The sequence below is a fragment of the Gopherus flavomarginatus genome, chromosome 8 (assembly GCF_025201925.1).
Source record: "Gopherus flavomarginatus isolate rGopFla2 chromosome 8, rGopFla2.mat.asm, whole genome shotgun sequence".
Taxonomy (NCBI): domain Eukaryota; kingdom Metazoa; phylum Chordata; order Testudines; family Testudinidae; genus Gopherus; species Gopherus flavomarginatus.
Window position 1 is genome coordinate 14,952,809 of NC_066624.1, and position 25,577 is coordinate 14,978,385.

The window sequence follows — 25,577 nt, forward strand, 5'->3', positions numbered from 1 at the left end:
TGACGGTTTTTCTTCCAGAGAGGAGAGATTGCTGTATAGGAAGTGATATTATTTCAACCTATATAATTAAACGTGTTGGTTTTTACTATAAAATAGTAAATCAGTTTAATAGTAATAAGGTTAAAAAAGGCATGCTTTATGACCATGCTGCTCAACTGGCGGATTGTGAAAGGCTGCCTGATGGGGATTGCACCCCACCGATTCAGAGCTACAATATCCGTGTACTTCTAAGATTCAGTGGGAGCCTGGGCATGAATGGGAAGGAGATCCTGCTGCTACTGGGGCTGCTACTTCTCCCATTCTCCTTTTAGTTCTAGAGCAGCTCTTTTCCATACACCTGCAACTCCTACCCAGGGTTCGGCTCTGGAGCAGAGGAAGCAGTAAGGCCTTAGAAGTGGCATTGCAGCACCTTGAAATGACAATTTCCCCACCCTGGTTCTGAGCCAATGCCAGAGACGGGTAAATGGTAAATTAAGAAGAAGCCCTGCTCAACCCAACGGCAGCCCCATCCCTTTCTTGATCTGCTTCCCACAAAATGGCTGAAAAAAATCATCCTGTGCCCTAAGCCCCCTGATGATCGTGAAATGATCTTTTAGCCATTTTGTGTGAGGCAGTCCAGAAAAAGGATTTTAGAACCACTACTCTGATACCAAAGGAACTATATATGAAAGCTTGACAATTTGTCAGGAAGACACCAATACCCTCTGAGTGAATACTTACCTTTAATTTATTGTATCCCATTTCATCTTCCATTTAAATAAAACAAGATCCTTTTATTTATAAATAATGTTGAAATCTTGAACGTGTAGTCTCTAGATATGTTTGTTTACCAGCATCATGTGTGTTAAGGTCCAAATTTTTCAGTATTTCTAAGGTTTCCACCTTAAACTGTACTCCCTTGGAAAGCCTTTTATAAATAATATTTTTCTTGCCTGCATATATCTGAAGCTACTGTAGTAAAAATAAATAATGCATTCTATGAATGCATTCTAGTAATAGGAATGATAAGTTTATATGGAGTTCTTCACAGTAACAATTCTCAAGCACCTTAAAATTCAAGTGGTACTTTAAAAAAAAGACAATCAACACAAATCTTATCACATTTAATTATTTTTAAAAAGGGATGGTTGGCTCTCTATCTATAGGTCAGGGGTCGACAGCCTTCCAGAAATGGTGTGCCGAGTTTTCATTTATTCACTGTAATTTAAGGTTTTGCATGCCAGTAATACATTTTAATGTTTTTAGAAGGTCTCTTTCTATAAGTCTATAATATATAACTAAACTGTTGTTGTTGTAAAAGTAAATAAGGTTTCAAAATGTTTCAGAAGCTTCATTTAAAATTAAACTGCAGAGCCCCCGCAGACCGGTGGCCAGGACCCAGGCAGTGTGAATGCTACTGAAAATCAGCTCGCGTGCCACCTTCCGTGCAGTAGGTTGCCTACCCCTGCTGTAGGTAATAGATTCCACAGATGCTCTGCATAATTACTGAAGGCCCTTGCCTTTCAAACATCTAAACAATTATCTAGGTCAGATCTGTAAATCAGCTGATGTAGCTCTTTAAGGACAAATAGAAAGATAGTAACTCTGTAAGGTATAAAATATCCATATTATTAACCTTAGAGGTAATTACACTATGTATAAAATTACCGGTGATTAAGTCTAGGGTTTAGAACTGGACTGATATACTGAAATTGTCTTGTTTCTGTGACACCTTGTAAACACAGAACTGGTCTCCCACTCCTTTTATTTTCTTAATGTGCTCATTGGGCACCTACCTGTGTCTTTTTGACAATGCAAGTGGTAGTCTCTGGGTGCAAAAATATTATTATTTTTTCCTCTGAACTTTTTGAAAGATTCCTCCTCATCCTTTGATTGTTAAGTACAATAGTCTATAACCAAGTGAAATGATAAAATCTATTTTGTCCTTTAAAAATGTAATGAAGAATATTAATACAGAATGGGGGAAAACAAAACTGACAGCGAAAGGCACATTTTTGTTAGATGTCTTTTGAGTTAGTTTTTAGAAGTTTTTCTCATCTTAGTCTCCAGAGTGAAAGCTGCTTCTTCAGTGCATGCAGCAGGTATAAAAGTTTGTGAGTTTTATGTAGCATTGAACCAAAATCTTTCATGCCAGTAACTGCTGGCAGTATAGAGAAATGTTCTGTTGTTTTTTTAAAAAGAAGTTTGAGCACAGTAAGTATTCACTATATATAATATCAATTGCCATCCTTTTGTCTTGCATTGTGCATCTTATTGGTATAGAACACATTGACATAACAGGGCAATGCCAGATGGTAAATTGGTGTCCTAGGAAGATGAGTTCTATATTTTCTCTGTCCAATTCAGACCAAACTAATTCACTTTGAGAGTTTTAAATATTTCATTGACCTTTATAAAAACACACGAATAACTTAGTATTTATTCATTCACTTCATACAATATCAGGGTTGGAATTGACTTCAGGAGATTATCTAGTCCAGCCCCTTGCTCAAAGCAGGACCAATCCCTGGACAGATTTTTGCCTCAGATCCCTAAATGGCCCCCTCAAGGATTGAATTCGCAACCCTGGGGTTAGCAGGGCAATGCTCAAACCACTGAGCTAAAGCATTTCTCTTTGCAATAGGGGCCAAAATCCTGCAAAAGCTTATGTAAGTGATGGTCTGAGATGGTTTGAATAGTGTCTTCTCTGGCGAGAGTTCTCAGGATTAGGCCCTAACTTTGTACCCAATCTTGGGTCATGCTGAGAACCCTCATCACTGAGAGTTGAGAACTATCTACTCATTGCAAAAACCAAAACAAAAAAAATTCTCTAACTACAGCGTCTAATAATTTGGTGACTCTTGTTAAGGTAGGATGTGGCCAAAAGAGTAGGAGTAGGTCTCCTGTATTTGTGGTTGGCTTGTCAAAGTACAGGCATACTTGTGGACTTGTATAAGTTTGGCTTTATTTTTTCATCCTCAAAATGTGCCATTTTTATTGTGGGAACCTGGTAATTTTTTTCTTATGCATTTTAATAGTTAGTGCTAATGAACAGTGATCTACACAGTGGAGTCACATCTTACGCGGGGGTTAGATTCTAAAGTAGCACGTAAGGCACAAATCGCATATAGTCAAAATTACCCTTGAAAATCCCTTAAATCGCCCATAAAGTACAGTATACTCAGAAGTGAAAGTAAGCCAGTACGGCATACCGGCAAGAGCTGGTACACCATGCTGGACTGGACTAGCTTCCCCAGGCTGGCGATTTAAAGGGCTTGGGGGCCCCTGCAGTGGCTGGAGCCCGGGGCCCTTTAAATCACTGCAAAAGCCCTGCAGCCGCTACCCTGGGACTCTGGCAGCTGGGCTCAGGTAGCGCTTTAAAGGGCCTGGGGCTCCAGCTGCTGCAGGGAGCCCCAGGCCCTTTAAATTGCCAGCCTGGGGAAGCCAATCCGGCACAGCACAGCATACCGGCTCTTGTTGGTACTCAATACCAGCTTACTTTTATCTCTGACAGTATCTGTAAAAACTAGAATCACACTCAGTGTGGCGAGATGCTCACACTATGAGGCACCTGGGAACTGAGACAGACTGAGGGAACGGCAGATTCACCTCTCCCATCTCACACTCATTCTGGGGCATATGCTCAGTGAGTGGAATGGTGGGTGGAATCTCTTTTTTTTTTTTTTTTTTTGCTGAACGCGTATAGTTGAATTCACATAAGTTAAATGCGCGTATGATGCGACTCGACTGTAAGGTGCTAGAAAATATTTCAGTACACAACTGAATTAAGAAATGAAGAATTAAAACTCATTGTCTAGCATTGTTGGTGCTTATGGCCATACTCATGATTAACTTCATTACTGTAAGAAGCCCCATTGGTTTTAATGGGACTACTGAATATAGTGAAGTTCTGCACACTCCTAAGTATTTGCAGGTCTGGTCTTTCCACTACAAAATTCCAGGGATTAAAGGATAACTTGTGTTTAATTTAACACAAGTGGTGAGAACCCACAGCTGGTGAAGACTGGGTCTGTGTGGTGGGGCAAGTGCCCCACCCCCCTGTGAAAGTGGGCTAAGTCAGGCCAGAGAGGCCGTGCAAAGCGGAAGCCAATCAGGGAGGGCCTGTTAGAGAGACAATCAGGGCTGAGCAGGAGGTGGCCAGTCAGGGCAAGGTTCAGCCCTATATAAAGGCTGCCCAGCACCTGGGACAGTGGAGTGCTGGGCAGGCTCAGGGGAGCCGAAGGGAATTCTAGCCTGCTACCTGCCAGGCTGCAGGCCCTGAGGGAAGGGCCTAAGGGGTTCAAAGGGTCAGAGAGGAAGAGACCCAAGGAGAACGGACAGCAAGCGAGGAGAGAGGAGGAGGGCAGGGAGGCTGCCACTAGACGGAACCTGGATTGGGACTCAGAGTAGTGGGTGGGCCTGGGTCCCCCCACTTATATTGCAACTGGCTGTGGGAAGTGGCCATGTTGGACTGCACCATACCACCGAGGGAAAGGGTTAGACTTTGGGAGCAGCTGGCCACAGCGCAATAGGTGAAAGTCTGCTGTTGGTGGCCCCTCCCCCCCCCCCCCGGAAGAGAGTGAGAATGGACTAGGGGGCACTGCTGGAGGGCAGTGTCCTGAAGGGGATGCCATGAGCAGAAGGGAGCAACACGGGTCCAGGCGCCAATGGAGGGCAAGAGGCAGATAGGACACCACCAGGAGAGGTCTGGCTCTTGGGACTAGAATTCCTTTTTCTCATTGTTATGAAAGAACCTGGTCTTGTTTGTCCTTCACTGAAATAATGTAAAGTCTGTTTGCTCAGGCCTTTATCTGAAGGAAAATTGGAGTTTATTTCCACACAGTTAAATTTCAGATCCCAGGGTATTGTTTTTATTTTGACATTTTTACATTTATCTATGGTATGCACTTAGGCGCTGGTGTGATGGGCACTTTTTTAATTAAAAAAGAAAGGTAAAGCTGCTTATACAAGAGTAACATAATAAGCTGATTTTGAACACGAATCCTTCCAAACTGGAGCAGTAAAATACACTGGGAGTGTGGCATGGGTTAATCTATGCAGGAAAGCAGCAATCATTGTATGATAAGTACAAACATGATTTGAGGCCTTTTCTTAGATTTTTGTTCATATCTTTTGTGAAGCCCTTTACATTCTTGTTATATTTGTTTTTAATTAGACCTAGTCTCGTAATGTTTGCTTCATTAATAAAAAGAATGTTCTTCTTAGTCTATGCACTTTTTTATTCACGTGCTTTCCTGTTAACTTTTTACTGTTTATTCAGATGACAATTAAGAAATATCCGTAACGTGTTACTAGAAAATTTCATATACGATAATACTCCTTGTGTTTCTTCATATCATTTCTTTTGGAATGTTTCTGTGCTTGAAAATCTTATTAACAAAGAAAAAGAAGTCTTTCTTCCTTGCTACCTGATCAATGGGATGAAAATTTTGATCTCACTAATTCCCACAGTTTGCATAGGGGTTGCATAAGGAGTATGTTTGATCTGTTGTTGTTTTTTTGCTTTGTCTATGAAATTAAAAAACGTATTTTTTTATTTTAAGGAAATCTGAGAGCTCCACTCTTGAAGAAGAGATGACGTGTAACAGTCCAGAGAACTCTGAAGCTTGTGCCATTCCAGATTCTGACCATGACCAAGAGATGGCTGAAGAGTACTCCAGACTGAGGACTTTTACCAGCTTTCCAAATTGTTGTCCTATTTCAGCATCAACACTAGCACGAGCTGGCTTCTTTTATACAGGAGAGGGAGACAAAGTGAAGTGCTTCAGCTGTCTTGCAACTTTTGAAGGGTGGGAGCATGGAGACTCAGCAGTTGGAAGACATAGAAAAATTTCTCCAAAATGCAAATTTATTGCTCGATTTAATTTTTTAAAAAAAGATACACATCCTATTCTCCAAAACTGTCAATGCAGAGTTGAAAATTGTTCTGGAAATTCAGCCCTCCAGTGCTCTTTTGACAGATCATCTGATCTCAGTCCAGATTACCTTTTGAGAACTGGGCAGGTTGTGGACATGTCAGATAGCATGTACCCCAGGAACCCTGCTATGTGCAGTGAAGAAGCTAGGTTAAGATCTTTTCACAACTGGCCAGCTTATGCTCCATTAACACCGAAGGAATTAGCCAGTGCTGGGCTGTATTACTCGGGTGTTGATGATCAAGTGGAGTGCTTTTGTTGTGGTGGAAAACTGAAAAACTGGGAACCTTTTGATCGAGCTTGGTCAGAACATAAGAGGCATTTTCCTAGGTGCTTTTTTGTCCTGGGCCATGATGTTGGAAATGTTGGAAGTGTCCCAAACGAATCTAATTTTGCTGAGGTTGGCAGGAGTGGCTTAAACAATGCAGATCACCCCAGAAATCCATCTATGGCAGAATATGAAGAACGGATCAAGACATTTGTGACTTGGAGATACTCAGTTGTTAAAGAACAACTTGCTGAAGCCGGGTTCTATAGTATAGGTAAGCTAGATGGGGCTTTCAGGTCTGTCTGTTTGCAGCAGAATTTGTTCATGACACGATTTTGAACAGAATCTCTATTAATTTAACACTGAATGACTTGCCAAATCAAATCTTTTATTTAAGGCTTTACGTTTGTTCAACACCTGAGTCTTCAAATGCTTTTTAATTCTACATTCACTTAACTCAAATTAGTTGTTAAGACTAGCTAATACAGTATGTTCTCCTGGTTTATTATTATAAGATAGCATGCAAAATATCAAGCATTCTTTTTGAATGATCACATAATCTGAAATGTCACATCATTCTCCTTTCTAGCAGCAGAACATTAAATAAAGGGAATATCTTAGGTAGTGACCTTTTTCTTTTAAGCCCATTTTAGGATGTATGCTGGTTCAGATTTTGGCTCTTAGACAATGATTGAAATTGAACACTGCCCCACAGCTAGTCTGATCTGTCCTAGAAAGAGGAATTGTGGTCTTGTGGTTCACACACAATGCTAGAAGCCAGGAAATCTGGATTCTATTCCTAGCTCTGCCATTATTTTTTATTTGTGTGAGAGTTGAAATTGTGGTAGCACCCAGAGGCTCTAGTCAAGATCAAGGGTCCGTTGTGCTAGCCGCTGTACAAACTCATGGAATATGTGGTCCATGCCCCAAAAAGCTTCCGGTCTTAAAAACTTAGTGTGACTTGATCAAGCTGCTTAACTTCTCTGCATCATTTTCCCCATCTGTATAATGGGACTAATTACATGTTAGTCTTAAGTAGGGTGACCAGACAGCAAATGTGAAAAATCAGGATTCGGGGTAGGGGGTAATCGGAGCCTATATAAGAAAAAGACCCTAAAATCGGGGCTGTCTCTATAAAATCGGGTCATCTGGTCACCCTAGGCTTAATTTATCAATATTAGAAAATCACTTTGAAATCCTTGGATGGAAGGTAAATGCAAAGTAGTACTATTGTTAGTTCAGGAAGAAAAGGAATTACCGAGGATAATTTCTAGTTTTCTCACTATATTTGATTTTCTCTTTTGTACTCTTAGAGCACTGACTTTCTAATTTGTTTTCTCTTGGTTTCTTCCCATCCTCTCTGGCCTCCAAATAAAACTTTTGGTGTTTTCTTGTACGTTCTTGCACAAAATGAATACATTCCTAACTAGTGGTGACATCTTATTTATATCATCTGTGGGATCCCAAAAAAATCTAGCTGCTCAACAGCTAAATGGGATCTGTATTGGGAAGACATGCAAAATAGGTAGCTTATCCAACCAGCTGGTTAACTGTTAGAGTAAATTCCAACAGCTGTGTCCTTCCTATTGGCTGAGAAGGACTTAATTTCAGTGGGAGAAATCTATCCATATCTCCTCTCATTGCAATACACTTAATATGTAAGCAGCTTCTGATGTAGTCTTTGATTGTAATGTGCACTGTGCTGCTAGAGCTCAGACATTTAATTTCCTTCCACATCCTCTTAGTCTCTGTCACTGCTGTTCAGAGCCCGTTAGTCTTGACTGGTGAAACCACTGACCAAAAAGGCAAATAAGTAAATGTCCTTGTGAATTAGGTTTCTATTAATTAATTCCATTCTCGTTTAAGGAGAACTGAGACTTAATACAGAAAAGACTGATCAAAAACATAGAAGAAATTGTGTCAAATGCTTTTGCCTTAGAAACTTTGTGGTAGTGGTTTTTACAGCCTACTTAACAGTTGAACACACTAGCAAGAAGTTATTGGTAATAGACTTGTAAGCATAGAGATATCAAATGCTTCTAATGCCGAATAAAATTGAGTAAAGCCGTATTTGTGTAAGCTTTGTTTTGTAATTTTTTATTAAAGTGGAAATAGTCCAAGAAGCTACTTCATTTTTCTTACCATATGTTATCACAGATTACATTGACATCTAGTTTAAAATAATCCTCTTTATTCTTAGATGCTCATTATTAAATTGATACATTTTTTGTGCTTTTATCAGTAACAAGACTTGCTGAAGCTTTTTTTTCCTCAGTTGTCAAATAAAAGGCTGAATATGCAAATATTAGTTCTTACAAGTATACAACATCACACTTGTGTCTCCTTAGGTAATGGTGATCATGTTTTGTGCTTTCACTGTGGTGGAGGACTACAAGACTGGCAGCAGAATGAAGACCCTTGGGAGCAACATGCTAAATGGTTTCCAGGGTAAGGTACTTTTTACTATATTGTTGTGCACACTTCCATTTACAGAATGTTGCATCTGCAACAAAGGGAGAATGTATTAACATGACTTCAGAGGGCTCAGTTTGGCTAAGCATTCAGTGGTTTGGATGCTTATCCAAATAATTTGAAATGGTTGAGATGCCCTTCTCACCATCACCTCTGTGTCCTCACTAACTTTGTTGCGGCGAGGCAACTCTCTTACAGCAGCAGCAAGAGTCTTCATAGGTGGCTGTGTTTCTTCTCATCGGTAGGAATCATGGCTTTCAAGGTGCCCTATAGTGAGGCCCATTTGCTCCCACTCCACTTGCAGCATATTCTATATAGAGAAGAGTCTTTGCTTATGTTATAAGCATTATGTGCAGCTGTGATATTATATTGGGAGTGAGCTATGTAGAAGTCTCAAGAGAAGACAGAAACTGCTGTTTATGCAGTACAATTACACTTAAAAATAAAGGCCTACATTTTCAAAAGTGAGTAGCGATTTTGGGTGTCCTAATTTTTTGGTGGGCAACGTGACACCTTAAAGGGACCTCTTTTTTTTTTTTTTTTTTTTTTTTTTTAAGAGCACATTATTTTTTCTTTCTGAAAATGAAGCCCTCTTAAGATGTCTTGAAGAATATAAAATATATTTCTCTCTCCAGTAGTCCATGTGCTTGGATATAGTTCCTCCCTGCTAGCAAATAGACCAATGTTCATTGAGATATTGCTGTGATCCCCCATTTGCTGGCTTCCAGAGTTCACTTGTTTTGATCTCCATTAAGAGCATCCTGCTCATTCTGGCTGAGGGAGAGGTGCCTAACCAAAGGAGAAAGAAGTATAGGCCTGAACTTTGGTGTGCAGCAGCCTTTGCAACAGACAGAACAGAGCAGCTCTAGGAGGATGTTTAGCTTCTGCAGCAGCATGTGAAACACTAACAGACTGTGGTCTCAGGCTATGTCTGTGCTATGGACCTTAGAGCAGCAGAACAGTACCGCTGCAGCTGCGCTGCTGTAAGGTCTCTCATGTAACTGTTCTATGCCACCAGCATAATTAAACCATCCTCAATGAGCAGCGGTAGCTATGTCAGCGGGAGAGTGTCTCCTGCCGACATAGCGCAGTCCACACTGATGCTTTTGTCGGTTAAATTTTTATCAGTCGGATGTGTGTTTTTTCACACCCCTGGCCGACAAAAGTTTTGCCAACAAAAGTGCTAGTGTAGCCAGAGCCTCAGTCCTAGGTACCAACACCCCAAACCTCGCAGTAATACAGCATGGCTGTGTCACTCACACATTCTAGGAAATATGCTCTGCCACCAGAATTTCACACTCCAAGCGGACTCCTTTGGTGGGTTCCTCCTCAGCCTTCTCATGAGGAATTAAAGGACTAGGTGATTTAAAAAAAAAACAAAGATAAGAGGGATCCAGATGTTATCTTGTCTAGTTTCGGTCCTGCCACTTTTGTGTGATGCTGCTTAAGACTTCTAGATCTACGGCAGCCTCAACTGCAACCAGAAAGTCACTAAGGTTTGAAGTAATGGTTAGTTTGCCAAACATCAAAGCCTCTCAGCCTTGTCTTTCATTAGACCAGAGCACCAGGGAATTCAACAGTTCCTGCAAATAGAAAGAACTTCAGGCATGTTCACCATAAACTACCTAGGCTACAGTTTCAGTGTCTGTTCCCAGAAATAGATTTATACAGCTCAGATCATATTGCTGGGGAGAATGGCCACAGTTTGTCAAGAGAGGATCCTTCAACAAGGATAAATCCTTCTGCGTCTCAGAGCACATACAGAGCTGAACGCTACTGCTTCCTTCAACATGCTTGCCCCCAGTCTCCTGGACTTAATTGGAGGAAGACCATGGTGCTTCTTCAGTGAAAAAGCCCATACAATATCAGTGTCAGTACCCGCGGTTATAGAAGAAAATTTAGTTTGACTTTTCAACAATTTCTTTTTCTTACACCAGTCCTGGTTTTAGAAAAGTATTTCATTCTTCAAAGGATTGTTTCCCAATGGAGTCTCTGAGGAGTTAACTCAGGTTGAATTCCTTTATTCATTGGATCTATCTCCATATGTCAGTCTTATGCTTTCCTTCCTGCTTTCTTTGTTTTGCACTCCTGGTTCCCAGACCATTGTTCAAATACATTTTTTCCTTTCTGGCTCATGATGCGTAAGGTGCTTGTAAGAGGGTGTGACTCACCATGCTAGTACCTTCTGCTGGTTGTCTTGTGGATCAGCTTCACAGGTCGGTATGCTTGACTCCCAGTGGTGTCTTGCTCGCATCACTTATGGTCCTGGACCTGTGTTGTTCTAAGGACCATGGCATCCTCTTTAGGACACAGCCCTCTGGCTGTGCCACACTCTGTGCTCCCCCTTTCCAGGGGACAATACTACAGTCCAATGATCCAGCCACTTCCTCAATGGGGAGTGGGGGGGGGGGCCTACCTACTGCTCTGGGTCCTAGCCCAGGGACGTTGTAAATAACAGCCCCACGCTGCATCCTCTCCAATCTCTGTCTATTTCTCTGGGCCACTTGCCCGCAGCTCCAGTACCTTCTTTGTCCTTGCCTCCAGGCCTCAGTCTGCAACTCCCAGCCAGGAGCTCTTCCCTACTAGCAGCACTGCTCTGTCCAGGATGCTGGCTTTCTTCTGCCTGCAAGGCAGCCAGTTCTCCCTCCTTGAGCTCCAGGGAGCAACTGAACCTGCTCTTTCCTGCAGCTCTTCTTAAATGGGCGTGCCAGGCCCTATTTGGCTGCTCCGTGCAGCCTCCCTAGGGCTCCATTAACAATTTACATGCCAGCGTGGGGTGGAGGCCTCATCACAGGGCTATAAACAATAGCCAGATTGTTCATCATTTGTGTCTAGAATTGACCAATATTGATTGCCCTAGTACCCAGAACTGACAGAGCTCAACAAAAGAGCTGATCCACCTTCTAACAACAAGTGATCTGTCGATGCAGGACTTGGTTTGTATTTCATTTTTTACGAACTTTGAAAATGCAGGTCTGTAGAAGAAATGTCTTTTGGTAAAGATCATCACAACTACAATATGCTCTTGCAGATAGTCCCGATCCAGTTAGGACGCTAGGATTTGGGGGAAGGTTTTCTCACTCTTTTGACAGATGACCCATGAGCTTAATGTTGATATACTGAAATTTCTTCAAAATGATCTGGACATGGTGCATTCATCAGCAGTATCAGCCTACTAAGTAGACAGGTTACCTCTTTGGAGTTAATCCACGCACTATTAGATTTAGCAGGGTGGTCAACAAGCCAAACTGCCCATACCATCTGAGAGACTGAATTACTCTTTGCCCACCTTATTAATTCCTGTGGCCGTCAACATCAAAGGAGGTCCACTCTTAGCAATAAGAACTGGAACTGTTTAGACTTTTTAAAATAGCTAATTACCAAGCTCTGATGGCGAAATAAGACTACGTAACCTATTTGGAACAGAGTGATTTTTTGTTTTGTTTTTTTGAGTAGCTGCCTGAGTCGCACCGCAACCATTTTAAGAAGATGGAAAGAGGGAAAGTTAGTGGCCAAGACAACACTACAGTCTGCCCTTGACACACCCAACTCAGTGGCAAGATCTATATACTTGCTGTGGTGATGCGACATGTCATGGCTCTACCTGTCAGGCTTCCTGAAGGAGATACAATCAACCACTGAAGACCTTCCCTTTGAGAAAACGGGAGTTCTCCACTGAGAAGACTGATGCCTCTCTTCACGCCCTGAAGGATTCTAGGGCCGCTCTCCATTTGCTGGGCATCTACATGCCAGGACAAAATAAAAAATGCAGTCCACCACCCTAGCACAGACCACTCACGTACCAATAACCGGCTCAGCGTTACTGTGAGCCACAGAAAGAGAAATTTTCAAGGCATAAACCATCTGGCCTGCAATCTTCCTCATCCAAGACGTTCATGTCCAAGCATCAATTTTGACTTGTTGGTTGAGGCATCAATAGACCACTCCCACCAACTGCTACAGCTGACCCACACTATCCATCCATTTGGCTACGAGCTGGTAGCATTCCCCAGCACTTGGGAGTATATAACATTGTAATGGGTACTCTATTCATTTTACTTCTCTGCCCCCTCCACAACACCCTTCCTCATCCCTTTTCAGGGACCCTTCTCATGAGAGTTTACTATGACAAGAGGTAGATCATCTCCTCTGTTTAGGAGCCATAGAACCAGTACCTCAACATCTACAAGGCAGAGGTTCTACTCTTGCTGTTTTCTAATTTCCAAGAGGAAGGGAGGTTGGAGACCTATACTAGACATCAGCGCTCAATATGTTTGTCAAACCTCAAAAATTCAAGATGGTCACTCTCACAACGATCGTTCTAGCATTGGAATAGGGTGACTGTTTGTTTTTTGATGTCTATTTTCATATCTCAATCCTACTGACTCACAGACTATTCCTCAAGTCACTCTGGGTTAAGACCACAACCAGTACAGGGTACTCTACTTCGGGCTATCATCAGCCCCGAGAGTCTTTTCCAAGTGCTTGGAGTGGCATAGAAGATATTGAAAAGAGGGATAGAACAGGTAAGGAAAATGTCTGTTTATCCATGACTGTGGTTCATTGCTTACAAAAAGGTTAAGAGTTGATATTTAAAAGTTATTGTATTCCTTTGTTTGCAAAGTTTGTTTTTCTTTTATAAACCAGCGATTGTGGCTGCCATGATCAGTGAATGTAAAGTTTTGTGATTCCAGTTGTTAGGAGTCTGTGACAAATATTGATGAAGCTCCTTCCTTTCACTACCAGAATGTTTTTAAAATGTTTAAATGACATCTATGATTTCAGTTACATTTTCAGAGAAAGAACTTAAGAGCAGAAATATTCTTTGAAATGCAGAATTCCCCAAATTCTTTTGAAAATTGTGTTCAGCTTTGTTTATTTTCCCATGTGTACAATGCTCTTTATAATTATAATCTTTTGTGACTATAGATGCAAATATCTGCTACAAGAGAAGGGCCAAGAATTTGTAAACAATGTTCAGTTAACACCTTTACAGAGGGATTCCACAGTAAGTTGTCTCATTTTTCACCATCTACTGTTTTGGTTTCCCTAGAGAAATAATTTTTAATTACAGATAACATTGTATAACTTCAAAATTTTTGTGAAATCAATTCATCATGTAAATACAGAATATATCTGGTGACTGTATATAGTTTTTTTTAACACTGCTTTGATCATCATCAGGAAGTGGAAGGGATTCAATTACAGTGTAGCAATATGATTAGGGCACTACCAAATTCATGGCTGTGGAAAAATGCATCACAGACTGTGAAATCTGATCTCTCCCTGTGAAATCTGGCTATTGTAGGAAAGGGGCAGGGCTGGGGGCGCCCCAGAAGGAGCTTCCTACCATGTGCCAAGCTCCCGCTGCTAGGCCTGGCCAAGTTGGGAAGGGACAGGACTTATTTTTCCCCTGCAGAGGCTGCTCCTGGAGCCACGTCAGACCCACCTCTGGAAACCTTCCTTGGCTGCAAAAAGCCCATGACCTGGGCATATGGTAATCCACCCCACCAAATCCTGCAACATTCACTTCTGCGCTGGAAGTGGTGCAGGCTTTAGAGCAGTGGTGGGCAACCTGCGGCCTGTCAGGGTAATCCACTGGCAGACCGTGAGACAGTGTTTACATTGACCATCCCCAGACATGGCTGCCCGCAGCTCCCAGTGGCTGCGGTTCGCTGTTCCCGGCAAATGGGAGCTACTGGAAGCGGCCCGGGCCACAGGGATGTCGAGGGAGACATCAGCTCTATACAACATCTGTGTCCTTTATTCTGTAAGTGTTTGTTTTCCCACCACCAGTGTCCAAATATATACAATCCTTACAGATTTCTCACCTACCACAGTCTGGGTCAGTAACCACTTCCTTCTCTGGCTGCCTCCCTCCTTTTAGCTCCTTCCCAGCCTTTGTAGCTCTTGCCTATCAGGCTAGCAGGTGTTTCCAATCGCCAGGCAGATACAAGACATTTCAGCCAGCCCCAATCTATCTCCCTTGATTGTAACAGGGGCTGATTAGGTGTGTTTGCAGCAGCACCCTGCCACAAACCCCCAAAGCATGGTGTTCCATTCCTCACCAACTTAGCTAATAGCCATTGATGGACTTATTCTCCATGAGCTTTCTAATCTTTTTAACCCAGTTATACTTTTGGCTTTCACAACATGACCTGGCAATGGGTTCTACAAGGATGACTGTTGTGTGAAGAAGTAATTCCTTTTCTTTGTATTAAACCTGCAACCTATTAATTTCATTGTGTGACCCCTAGCTCTTGTGTTATGAGAAGGGGTAAATAACACTTCCTTATGCACTTAGATCAAAGCATGAGTGGTATGAAGGACCTCTATCATGTCCCGCCCTTGGTTGTCTCTTTTTTTCAAGCTGAATAGTCCCTCTCTTTTTAATATCCTTAATCTTTTTAATTTGTTTTTTGCCCTTCTCTGTTACCTTTTTCAATTCTAATATATCTTTTTTTGAGACAGGTGACAAGAACTGCACACTATTCATAAGTGTGGGCGTACCATGGATTTATGTAGTGGCATTATGATACTGACTGTCTTATTAGCTATCCCTTTCTTCATAGTTCTCTTAGCTTTTTTGACTGCCACTGCACATTGAGCAGATGTTTTTAGAGAACTATCCACAGTGACTCCACAATCTTTTTCTTGAGTGGTTACAGCTAATTTAGACCCCATCGTTCTGTATGTATAGTTGGAATTATATTTTCCAATATACATTACTTCACATTTATCAACACCGATGAATGCCATTTTGTTGCCCAGTTTTGTGAGATCCCTTTGTAACTCCTCACAGTCTGCTTTGGATTTAGCTATCTTTAGTAACTTTGTATCATCTGCAAACTTTACTAACTCACTGTTGACCCCTTCTTCAAGATCATTTACGAATGTTGAGGTGATCATATACTACATGTGGCTTATTACAGGATGGTTTGAGATTTGTACATCTTGTTTATGACAGGATGGCTTGGTTCTGCCACCATTGGCTGCTTAGGCAAATTACTTCAGATCTCTGTACCTCAGCTTCTTCATGTGTAAAATGGGAATTATGATAGTGACTTCCTTTATAAAGTGCTCTGAGGTTGGTTGATGAAAAGTGCTGTATAAGAACTAGGTATTTATTTATGTATGCCCAATTCTGTTGAAGGAGATGAATAATAAAAGATGGGATTCCTATTGATTCTCATCTGAGTCATGGTCACACAGTCAGCATGATAAATAGCAATGGCCTTTTTCTTACCCTTCCCTTAACAATGTTTAGAAATGTTTCTTTGTTTGCAGGGGACCTAATCTATGGTTATATTTCTGTTTTAGATAGAAGCTTCTGAGAAGACATTCCTACTTATAGGTATGAGTCAAACAGTTACATCTATGTGTTCTTAGTGTGCCTTCCTCACCAGGTTCTGTTGTTGTGGCTTATGTTTGTGGGGAGAATGAAGGAAATGGCTAATTTTGAAGGTGACCCTGCTATGCTTTATAGAGGAAAAAGGAAGCTAACCCATTAAATTATGCTCTTCTTTTACGTCCTTGCTTCCGAACAATTAAATAACAAGCACAACTGCTGAACAGATAATGTAATTTGGGAGCCAGAGTGTAAATTTATCACTTCATTAACCTGAAGGTAAAAAAAATCAGTGAATAAATTCTAACCTCATTAGGGAAAAAAAATTAGTGTTTTGCGAGTGGCCAATACGGGGGTGGGTGGGTGTGTGTGTTAAAAGGTTTAGACCACAGTAGAAGTAAATTTAATGTATAGTTGCACCTCTGTATATTTACTGACCATAAAGATACTTTACTGAGTTGTTAAGGCCATAGAAAGAATATCAGGGAATGCTGAAACTGTTTGGGTCTCCTCTTGAATGAAAATGTCACAAAAATACTTGGGAAGACTTAAATAAGAGCCTGATTGTGTGTCATATCTGTATGAGAGGTTCTAGCACTCTTCCTTTTAAACATTCAACAAAAAGGTGAGAAAATAGTGATGAGTGTAGCAGCAGGATTATCTTACAGCTACTTAAAAATATTTAGTTGGTGGGAAAAGATATCTACCATTGCTATGCAGTGATTCCACAACAATCTACATTTATAAAATGTTCTGGGGGTAAGTGTCTGTAAGTATATTCACATATGAGAGAGCTCTAGTTTCACTGCAAGCAGTTTTGCCAAGGAAAAGAACTGAGTAACCCTTAAATGTAGTCAAAATGAGTGAAAATAGCAGATGCCTTGCTAATAAATTTATGCAAAGAGCTCCACTGGGAAGGAAAGGGGAGGCATAATGGTAGACAAATAATTTCCTACTGTTAATATGTGATAAGACAGGGAGGCACACATTACAGTACTATTGATTGTACTGCATTTTGGTTTTGTAACCTTTTAATAAATTGGCAAGTTGCTTATAGCCTGGGTATGGGTGGGTTATATTTTTTTGTAAATTGAAAGAAAGTATATAAAACATTACTTGTACTTAGGGATTTAAGCTAAATTATAAAGATAATTTGGATCCAAGTGTGATAAGATCTATGATTACTGTTACGCTAGGAGACATTCTGTGTAAAAAGATATGGTGAAAATTTCCATTGACTGAGTGATTTGAATGGATTAAAATCTAGGAGTCTGTAATATAAGTAGGGTGGCCTGTGGAAGGGTTGGGAATATAACAAATCTGGGAGGCGTCCTACTTGTTTGATGTTTTATATTTCACAGTGCAAAATCACTAGTCAGAGAAATTTAATTGTCTAACTTTTGGTTAAATGTTATGAAGTTCTTCAAAAAATTACAGTGAACACTGTTGACTATTTCTAATTTGCTCTTAGTTAAACTGATTTTTTTCCCTCAATGTTTGTTAAAGATGATGATCTCCTACAAAACCAGTTGGTACAGAATGCCATGCGTATGGGTTTCAGTTTGTCTGAGATTAAAAACATTATGGAGAGAAAACTGCGGACATATGGAGAAAACTATACATCTGTTGAGCTTCTAGTTTCAGATATAATACATGCTCAAAAACAAAACGTACAGGAAGAAGTATCCAGTGGGAGCTCGGTACCGAAAGGTGAATTTTTTATAATTACAAGACATGGATGCAAAAGATAACAGATTGTATTAAATATATTATTGGTATATTTCTGTTGCCATCTTTGTGTAACACAAAAGAAATGCATGAAATATGTGTCATTTTTAGAGAATTCAATAGGGTAATCATATACACAACAACTATAAATAATTTATTTTTTTTACATTTTATTTAACCAGCAGCATTTAAGAATATACTGGTTTATGTTAGAAAAGAGCAGCCTACCACTGATGCTCCAATAATGTATAGTATTAGAAACACTGCCTGAAATCCAGCCACTTTGAAAAATTTATTAAAAGTAGTTTCAGATTCCATCCCTACTCCCAAATTCCTTTGCTAATATAATATTTGTGCTTTTATTATCACTTTTGTGTGTGTGTGTGTGAAGTCTTCATCCCCTCCCTCTCCTGTTGGGGTGAGTATTTCTCACAATAGACAGGAAACTGTACAGGAGAAACTATGAAATAGACTACAGACACTCCCCGAGTTATGCAAAACCTGACTTATGCAAATTTGCTCTTACGGAAAAAGTTCCATAAGCCAGAAATAGGATTTTCGAGTTGCGGAAATTTTTGCATAATGTATTGGTATACGTTTCCGACTTACACAAAATGTGAGTTACGCAAGGCTTTCTGGAACGGGACAATTGTGTAAGACAAGGGGCATCTGTATACACAAAGTGCTGTCAAATGTCCAGTATAAATAAAGGGCAAAAAAATAGAGAACCTCTAGTTTCCTCTAATCTTTCAGTTATAAAACTCTGAAAGTTATTTGTAAAAATATTTTATTAATTATTGTACCCTATGAACCCTGGTCAAGGCCCAAGACCCTATTGTGCCAGGTGCTGTACAAACACAGAACAAAAATATGGTCTGTTCCAAAGACCTTGCAATCTGAGTATAAGATGAGAGACAACAGATGGATTCAGACAGACGGAGAAAACAATGAAACAATAGTGGTCGGCATGATAGCCTGTTTTATTAGTGCACGCGTGGCCTAGATGCTGTCGGGTCTTTTTGTAACCATCGCAACAAAGGAGTTTTTAAGGAGCATTTTGCATTAAGGATAATGCATTAGTTTTGTGGACATTTATGGGGAGCTGCTCCCAAGCATGGGGACAGCATTCCAGACAAAAGCAGATTTTTTTCAAGTAGGGCATAATTTTATAATACAGAACTAAAATAGCATGTATAGTCAGTCCTTGAGGCAGTACAAGTTTTTTAATTAACTCTTAAAACAGTCACTCTTTGGTGCCTATAAAACCAAATAAAAACAATTTTCTCTGCCTATCTTTAGTTGAATAAAAAGTTCTACTTAGGAAATATTTTACACAACACACACTTTTTTTTCCTATTTCACTTTTTCGCGGGGGGGAAGAGGTGTCACTGTGATCTGTTAGCTTTATTCAGAACTCTGTATTCTCTCCTTTTGTGAATTGGAGTTCAGAGCTCAGAATTTACCATCTCATGGCTGAATCTTCCAGTGTGAGCAATAGTAGGGCACACAGGACTTCCGCTCTCTGCCACAGTCTGAAGTTAGGTACTGCCCTTTTCTGTCCTCATCTCAATAGTACTTCCTTCCCATCTCCACCTACTTCTCCTTTCCCAGCACCCACACACACTTCATAAAGTATGTTAAATGCGAAAACAGAACAAAAAACGTTAATGAAAGTTAAGCGTTCAGATTTGGGTAATGTGTATGTAACTTCAACATCTGGAAGCATCATCCTGGTGCCTATGCATAGCATTACAATGTAGTCTTACATAATATTTCTTAAATAACGCAACAGAATATAATTTTTCTACAACTCTAGACATACATTGTAAGGTCTGATACATGAATACATACACATACAGACCTACATTTAAAGACGTGGACATCTTAGGCTAGCTTGGTGTCTGGGAGTAAGGAGAGCAACGGTGACTTTAAGGAGGCCTAATGGCTGCTCTGGCTTAGGACTGATTCCCAGCATAGGCCCTGGGTACCAGTCAGGTACTAGCAGCATCCCAACCACAGACTCTAATCATCAGCAGAGTGGTGTAGAAACCAAAATGCCAGTCGTGTGTCATGGAAGATTCCCCCTATGCAGAGAATCTCCTCTGCTCTGATCCACTGAGTTTGTGCCAGTTTACCACAACAAAAAGGTTATAAAATGGACACAACATAGCTAGGGATCTGCCTTTTTTGTGTTATGATATGATGACCTACAGTTCATGGCAATTTATCCTGTCCGCAATGCTGATGGGGGGCCCCCTCTACATAACAAGTGTCTTTCTCTTTCCATCCTCTGACAAGTGTTTGGGGGCAGCTGCCAATGGGAAGCCCATGTGAAAAACTTCTGCAGGTAGTTCTAGATCTGTATATAGAGAGGGTTAAACTCCCAGCTTGCTCCACTGTCGGGGGCATAATCTCTCTCCTACCATGTGGAATGATGAAGAGGAGCGTCCAGATTGTAAAGTTTGTAGTCTTTAACACGGGTTTTTCTTGTTTAGGGGATGATTTATTCCAGTCATACCAAGAAAACTTAGTTTGTGTGGGGAAGGTAGTTTGAGAGAGTAGCTGCTTTTATTAAGTATGTTAACTTGCTCCGTGTGTTTCCCTTTTCCTCAGATCTGAGTACTGAAGAGAAGTTAAGACGTTTACAGGAGGAAAAGATGTGTAAAATCTGTATGGATAAAGACATCTCAGTTGTTTTTATTCCCTGTGGCCATCTGGTTGCTTGTAAAGAATGTGCTGAAGCAGTTGATAAATGCCCTGTGTGTTGCATGGTTATTACAAAAAGACAGAAAATATTTATGTATTAGTCATATGTACAGTGTTGTTTGTGCAAATGTTTGTTGTTACATTGTTTAAAATCACTGTAATGCAACAGCAAACGCTGGGGATGTTCAGCACTGTAGCGCGCAAATATATTTATGGAGAGTCTAAAGTTTTGGGATAATAAAAACAAAGTTTTAGTCAGTGCCCTAAAAGCTCATAAACTGACAATCAGAAGCTGCTAAATTTGTACTTATAGCTCTCACATTCAACTGCAACCTCTTTATTCCTCTCCAGTTTGTCCCTTCACTTTAATTGAAGTGACAGATTAGAAATTCTTCACTATGACATTCTCCTATTTTGTATATGTCTGAGTATGCACACCTTTCTAACTTGTTGTAAAGTGCATAAATGAAGTATATTATTCACTCATATACAATAGCATGGGCAAACTGAGTGATCAGACGGACTACAAGCTGTGCTGCTAATAACCATGTAGATTGGAATTTGTCATCTGATCTCACTCCTTAGCTCTGTCTCTGCCAAGTTTTCAGAAAGGGTATGGGTAATAAACTATTAAATGGAGGTGACAAAAAAAATCCAGCCATGATTTTGTTAAATAAAATTTTAGCAAGATTAATATTATTCAAAACTAGAATAGTAAGGGTTAGCGTCTATGAAGAAGGCAGATGTTTGCGGGTTCAGGAATGGTGACATCTTAGTGAGAGAAATAGCTAAAAGTTTATGTAGTTTTGTTTTTCTGTTAATTATTTTAGTGACTAATCTCTGAAACGGGTTAAGCCCCTTTCTAATTGAGTAAAACATTGATTAGTTATACAAATTCCTTTTCTTATAGGGAAAATGGCATTTTTAAAATCTCCTGACCTTTTCTAAACCACTAAAATGTACAAATTATTTAAAAATTATTCACGCCAAAAAAATTACAAAAACATCATCCATATGTTTCTCTTCTCTTCTTTTAAACAGTTTCCCCTTCCAAGCATACATTAGTCTTCCCTAGTCCGGTACAGTATGTATTTTAAAAATTGACTAATTTCACTTCCACCTTTCATTTCAATTAATTATGTTCTTGTCAATTACATATCATAGTTACATTCCAGCAGCAATGTTTAAGTTACACTAGGTCCATTTATTTCTCCATCTCTGACTGCCTTAAGGCTGATCTTTTCTAGCCCTAAAACTCAAAGGATCCTTAAACTATCACAAAAGTATCTCCCACCCCACTCCCATCTTGTAGACTCGCAGTTGTAACCTGTCCTTTCTATAACCCACTCCCAAACAGGGAGTAAGCTTGGTCCTATTTCAAAAAGCCAAAACAAATATGAACACTGTATAGCAAGAGATACCTGTCATCCAGAACTTTTTTGCTAGATTGACACATAAGAAATTCCTTGAAAATGAATATAAACTCTAAACCATTTACATTGCCTTTTGAAGAATCATAGTCAACTTGTATATGAGAGATTTTAAATAACATTGCTTATACGTAGTATCAAATGACATTGTCTAAAGCAGTGTTGTAATGACATATTATACTGTAATAACTCTTGGCATTGTTTGAGCTGTCTGTCGACCAGGTTTTCCAGTAGAACTATAGACCTGGCCACAGAGTCCGATGAGAACTCTCAGCACCTTACAAGATCAAATAACTCACATTTATTATTAGACTAAATTGAGGATTCTCAGTATCTTGCATGATCACATTTTGGGGAGGAATTTATTGCAATTACAAATGTGAAAAATAAAGAGCAATTACAATTAATGCTCTTAACAGATCTCCTAAGAGGGCACAATATCTTATGCAGGGCTTCCCTGCCACGCTGTAGGTGGTCATTTTAAAATGCTCCAATGTAGTATGCTACTAAAATTTTGGAAGATAAGAATTCAGCATCTGCTTCCAGTCTAAAGAACTGTTGCATAGGGGTTTTTTTGGAGAAAGAGAAATTTTCAAAGTATTACTCCTTTACTAGATAAATTTGCTTTTAGGGTTTTACAAAATCATTTGTTTGAAAAACTATTGTATTTAATCTGGAGTTTTTCCCCAAGTCATGAGAGTTTTGGGTGAACTGCCAACAGCAGGAGAACTGATCAGATAGCTGGAGAATGAAACCTGCTGGCCCTTGGTGCCTCAGGACATTAAAGCCATTTGTACTTAAAATTTGTTCATTTCTGTTGTACCTTGATGAGAATTTTCATCTTGTTTTTGGATCCTGTGGCTAACAAACTCTGGTTAGAGAATTTATAGTTCAGGTATGACATTGTTTGGAATTCCTAGATAATCAAACATCCATTTCCAAACCTATTTTTATAATCCCAATTGTACATACTCGATATTTGATGTATTCCCAGGATGTAATAAGATGATCTTTAGTCTCTGCTTTCAAAGTCAAATACATTTTTAAATAAGAATTATTAAAATATATTCTTCTAACAATCCAATTTTTGTATATAAACTGGTAAAAGAGGGAAAGATATATCATGATTAATTTAAGACAATGGGTATGATGCTGCAAACTCTTAAGCACATACAAAACTTTACTCATGTGAGTAGTTCCATTGACCTCATTGCTGAGTCCTTCCCTTCCAAAGCTTTGCTTCAGTGGGACTCCTCATGTGAGTAAAATTATGCACATGCAAAAGTGTTTTCAGGATTAGGCCCAATATAGTGCCTACTTGTAAATTTAGAAATTGCCCTATTTGTGTACATATATAAAAATGAATATTCTGCTTTTGGTTTCACAAAGGCACTACGTATAATTGAAAATGGTGTAATGCCCTTATTTTTGCAATTTAGGTTGTGATGTAATTCAGACAGAAGTCTTAGTTTATCAAATTAGTGTCAGTGCTGGATGTTCGTGTTTTACGTTTTTCTTTGCCCATTTCTTCTTTTGTTTTTAATGTGGAAAATCTATCCAAGATTACCTGTTCCCTGTTTACTTCACGATTATCAGTCTTAGAGTTTCTATATTTAAATGTTCCTTTTTTTCTTTTAAAAGTTCACTATATACATCAACAGACACTAATACACTTTATATACTTTTTGTTTTCAGAACACTAACAGTGTTGTCTCATCTTAAAAAATTAAATAGAATTTTTTTGTGGTTAAGGTTAAGATTTTTATCATGGGCATAATGAGATATAGCATCAACATAAAATTATCTTTTTCTGTTAATACTTTATGAAAGCTGAAGGATCTGTAATCAAGAAGTTTAAACTTACATGTCTCCATTTATACAGCTTTATTTTATGTATTTAACTCAATTTGACAGTAAATCATTTTATAAAAAATTCATTTTTGCTTCTAGTCAGTTTCCCTTTCTGGTTCTCAAGATATCTGTTTTAGCTCATAACATTTCAGTTGATACTAAGTCTTGTTTTCCTCCCCTTTTTCCATCTTGTTTTAAAAACCTGAATTTTGGATTTAAGTAAGACTTAGCTGATGCCTTGAACAATGTAAGCTCCAAATTTGTGTAAATAATTGGACTGTATTTGCACATGTTGATATATTTCAAATCTTTTGAACTGAATGATGTATTTGACGTGGAACATTGATTAGTGATACCTAATACTGAATATGATTTTTCATTTTCTTAAAACGTCCATGAAATATAGTCCAAGGGAGTGAAATTTAAGTTTATTTTTTTAATTTGTTGTGATCGTATAAAATATTCACAGAACTGTTTTTGTGATTCTAGTCTGACTTTATAATTAATTTTTTAAATAGATCAAGTGAATTTAAATTGTTTATTGTGTTATAGTCTTTGATTTTACATGCAAAGAGCAATCATAAAATGGAACTATTTGTAATTTCTTGGCTTTGTACATGTAATATAATAGGATATTGCTAATTAATTTTAATAAACATGGTAAATATGAATATAACTGACCTGAAGAAGAATTCTGTGTAGCACAAAACCTTGTTTCCTTCACCAAGACATTGGTTGAATAAAAGATATTACCTCACCTATCTTGTCTTCCTATCATGGGACCAGCATGGCTACAACAATACTGCAAATAAGAAACAGTGTTCATTGTCCATATACAGTTAGATACTACTTACCTTACTTATACTAGTCCTGTTGACGCTCAAAAACTTTTTTTGAGTGAGGAGAGTAGAGTTTGGCCCATTGAAGTAGATGACAACTTCTAAGGAATTCAGGGTCTAATTTAATTACTAAACTGCTTCTGGAAAACTGGATCTTAATGTGATTTTTTTTCCCCTACATCTGTTTAGATTTTAATTTACCATTTTTATTCTCTATTTTTGCAGAAAGTTTATTCAGTAATTTAAATGTTTATAGACAATTCTTTATCATGGGAGATGATCAGAGGTGCAATGGGCAGGTAGGTGCCCAACTCCTGTCGAAAGTCACTGGGGGTTCAACACTAACCTGCCATTTGTGCCTTTGAAAAATTTTCCCATTACGTTTAAGTTGCAGTGACGAAAAATAAGTGTTTGCAAATAGACTGGTAGCTTTTGTTTAAAACAGCTCATTTAATATTCCCCAGTAGGGCCAACACATGTGAAATGTGTTCTGCTGAAGAGGTTGTTTGGCATAAGACGCAAGGCATGCAGGAGGGGCTCTCTAGAGAGGGGATCAAACCTACGAATGGTACAGAAGGAAGAACCTTCAGACCAGCCAAGTCTGGGGAGATGGTTTTTGCTGAATGTTATCAAAACTGTTAAGTTTTTCAGTTAGTTTATCCAAAGCCCAGCAACGGGGCATATTTGGATTACACAGTATGTGAACTGTGTTGAGAGCAAGTTGGGAGTGACAGTGACTTTTTAATATTTATTGCCTTACAATCTTTTAAAATCCTGAAATGTAAAGCAAGTGAATTACTGAAATATTATTCAGATACATTAAATGCAGAAGAATCTCATTTTAAACTCATGCTAAGGCTAACTGTTGAAAGGCACAGTGGGTCGCTAAGCTATTTCAGAATTTATTTATTTTGAAGAATCATTAATTTTTGCAATAAATGTTTCAAAATTTAATTTGTTAGGGACAATAATGGGTTAAAAACCTAAATTTTTTAAAAGATTGCAAGAGAGCTGCTCTGT

General features: G+C 39.2%; 1 protein-coding gene across 1 annotated transcript in view; it reads left to right on the forward strand.

Annotated features, from left to right (window-relative positions):
• Positions 1-24,475, forward strand: part of XIAP (X-linked inhibitor of apoptosis) — a 43,665-nt gene extending 19,190 nt beyond the window's left edge. Inside the window, exons 2-7 of the mRNA XM_050964567.1 lie at positions 5,544-6,457; positions 8,532-8,631; positions 13,585-13,663; positions 15,976-16,009; positions 17,510-17,713; positions 20,345-24,475. Of these exons, the coding sequence (XP_050820524.1) occupies positions 5,575-6,457; positions 8,532-8,631; positions 13,585-13,663; positions 15,976-16,009; positions 17,510-17,713; positions 20,345-20,538 (1,494 nt within the window). The 5' untranslated portion in view covers positions 5,544-5,574 and the 3' untranslated portion in view covers positions 20,539-24,475. The remainder of the gene's footprint in view (positions 1-5,543; positions 6,458-8,531; positions 8,632-13,584; positions 13,664-15,975; positions 16,010-17,509; positions 17,714-20,344) is intronic.
• The last annotated feature ends 1,102 nt before the right edge of the window (positions 24,476-25,577 follow it).